General features: G+C 42.8%; 1 protein-coding gene across 6 annotated transcripts in view; it reads right to left on the bottom strand.

The window, feature by feature from the left end:
* NSMAF (neutral sphingomyelinase activation associated factor) overlaps positions 1 to 3076 on the bottom strand; it is a 54635-nt gene that overhangs the window by 4611 nt on the left and 46948 nt on the right. For all 6 annotated transcript variants that reach the window (XM_025213483.1, XM_025213480.1, XM_025213479.1 and 3 more), the window contains 3 exons: positions 2577 to 2644; positions 2281 to 2404; positions 545 to 628 (listed from right to left, as the gene is read on the bottom strand). In XM_025213483.1, the coding sequence (XP_025069268.1) occupies positions 545 to 628; positions 2281 to 2404; positions 2577 to 2644 (276 nt within the window). The remainder of the gene's footprint in view (positions 1 to 544; positions 629 to 2280; positions 2405 to 2576; positions 2645 to 3076) is intronic.

Below are 3076 nucleotides of genomic sequence, written 5' to 3' on the forward strand. Positions count from 1 at the left end.
CAGAAATTACAATATGGATATACAGTTATACTCAGATCCACCATATTTTAGTGTTTAGGCACAGAATGCATTTATATTTACTAGCAGGCATACCAGAGTGAGTAAGAAAACATGAGTGGACTCTACTTTTATATTTGCTCAAATTTTGGCTGAGAATTCTGAAGCAGCCATTTTGTATTTTGGCAAAAAGCATAAGGATGAAAATTCCTCAAGCATGTTAACTTTGATTAAACAAAATCAAAGAGCCTCCAAATCCTTTGCATATATAAAAGTTAAGCCACACTAATAAAAATACCCATTTGTTTACGCAGTCCCTCCATTCCCTAGAAGTGATTTTAAGAAAAAAAAAAAAATCTGGATTGGCTTTCACTTTGCTCTCAGCTTTTCTGGCATTTTTGCACAACTAGAAACTTTGAAAAAATGGAAGCCTTAACTTGGACTTTTTGCTTCGTTGATAAATGCCCTCTCACATTCTGGTTTAGATGTTGTCAAATAACTCTTCCAATTTATTATAAGTTATACAGTGCATTATTTCCATACTTACACTAACATCATGCTCTAACTCAGCAAGCAATTCAAAACTATGTCGCCTAGTGCCCAAGATCTCTGCAGGAACACACTGCCACACCTATGGTACAAACATACCAATTTGTTCAAATACACATTGGGATAGTTACTTGTGTAAGCTTTTCTATTACCTAGTTCTATTACTGTAAGGTAAGCTGCTTGTACTAACTGAGAGCTGTACAGAAGTTACAGTGAACATCTTCTGTATTTTCAAGTTCAAAGTTAGATTTACATTTGTTTTGGTTTAACATTAATGCTCTTAACAGCCTCAAGTGCCCTGACAAACCATGAAAAACACTAGGGGTGCACTGAAAGATTTTTTTCAGCCAATACCAATGGCCTATTATTAACCAGCTATATCGGCTGATACCAATCTGGCAGCTTGGAGACCAGCATCTGGCCAGTAAGTCTGTGGGGGGAAGAGGCAGATGAAGGCTCCCACGGTGAGGGAGGGAGTAGGGCTGGGGTAGGGGCATGGGTAGGCTCTGCCCAGCTGGGGCAGGGCATGGGACAGATGCATGTGTGGGGCAAGGGTGGGCAACAGTGCTGGGAGGGGGGCTACAGCCACCCCAAAATTCACTGTAGTCCCCCATGGTCCCCCTTCTAGTGCCGCCCACCCCTGCCCCAAGCGCAACCCTGGCCCAGCCCCCCCACTGGGAAGAGGCTGGCACAGACTCTGGGCCCGAGCCCTCAGCCCACCCTCACCCCATGCACAAATCTGGGGGGGGGGTACATGCCTTCCTCAGGGGGTGCGTGCAGTGGTGGGAGCTGCCACCCCCCCAACCCCGATGAGCTGCCCACAACTGTCCCATGCCCCACCCCAGCTCTGCAGCACCTGCCCTGGCCCCACTCCCTCACTCACTGTGGGAGCCTTGATCTGCCCTGCCCACATTCCCCCCCACCCGATTTACCGGCCAGATGCTGCTCTCTAAGCCGCTGGGGTGCATTCCTGGCCATGTGCACGCTGTGGCTGCGCACATACATGCATTTAAAAAACAAAACAAAACAAAAAAAACCGGTGATACTATTGACCACATCAGCCAAAAAAAAGCTGATTGCCAATAACGTCAATTTTCTTTTTACTGGTGCTGATATTATATGGATTGATATATCAGTGCACCTCTAAAAACATGTCTGCAACAAAAGTGCTGAATACCAGCAGCATACTCCATTTAAAGTCAACAAACACCTCCCTCACTGAAAAATTCAGATCTCCCAATGCTCCAAAGAGATTAACTTGGTAGAATGCACTGTGTCAGATCGATCTGAAATCTGTCATCAAAACAAAAATGAATTTAAAAAAGTTTGGGGGGCAACATCACACCAGCAACCTGCCCATACATAGGAGGTATGGATTTTCTAGCTCATTAACCTATGCTTCTGGACAGAGAGAACCAGTCAGACAAGGCAGATCTTATCCTGGCTTTAGTGGCCAATGCCAATGCTTTGATCTTCACCAACAGATATCTAATGAGGGTCATGAAGAATTGATGCTATTAAGATACTTCATCTAAAGAGCACATTAACTATAGCATTTGACTGAAACCAAGATACAGCCTAATATAGACGAGATAAAAGTCAGTCACAGTGAGTTTAAGTTTGTTGTTTATAATCTTTATGCACGACAAAACAGCTGATCAGCTCCAGACTGCATTGCAATCACCTTGGTGTAAAATTGATGGGAACAAACAGTAAAGTAACTGACACACAAACCTTCACAGTGGAGTCCCAAGATGCAGAATATAAGCGATCATCATGCCAACATATCTTGCTGACAGCATCATCATGTCCCATTAGAACATCTTGCTGTCTTCCAAATGCAATTGAATAAAAATAGCTAATAGGAAAAAAATAGTTACAAAAGCAGTATTTAAGAGAAAACTTTTAAAGACATTAAACTGTTTTGGCTTCTGCAATTTCTAAACAGAAAAATAGTACAAGCATCTCAAGCAGCTTATTTCCATGTCCATAATGTAATTAAATATTAGCAACAGAAAGCAAATACATACATGTGATTATCCCACGAAGAACATATGACAGTTGTATCACCAGGCAAGATCAAACAAGATGACAAGGCCTATAACAAGAGAAAGGAAAATAGTTTTATTTGTTGCCAGATATCACAGAATTCAATTAAATTACATTAGCGCATTTCAGAAAATAGCACAAACAATACCGATCCTACACACACATATTTTAAGAGTGTTGTGACTAAGAATCAGGGGCTCACTCTTATTAAATTAAAAGCAGATATTGGCAACTTTTATGAATTGTGGGCTTTTGTTTGTGACCCAGCCACCATTGCAGGTTGCTGATCCCTTGCTGCCCCTACCTCTCTTACTCTCTTGCACCTTCCCTCCCCCCGCCATCTCCACTTCCTGTCACCAAGTGCCACAGAATCCCATGACCAATGATCACGTTGAGGCACTCATTCAGCAGCAAGGGTAGAGAGTACGTAGGGATGAAGTGTCAGCAAAGGCTGTGCAGATAAGCAGTGGAACAGTGCAGG

Source organism: Alligator sinensis, unplaced genomic scaffold, assembly GCF_000455745.1.
Source record: "Alligator sinensis unplaced genomic scaffold, ASM45574v1 scaffold700_1, whole genome shotgun sequence".
Taxonomy (NCBI): domain Eukaryota; kingdom Metazoa; phylum Chordata; order Crocodylia; family Alligatoridae; genus Alligator; species Alligator sinensis.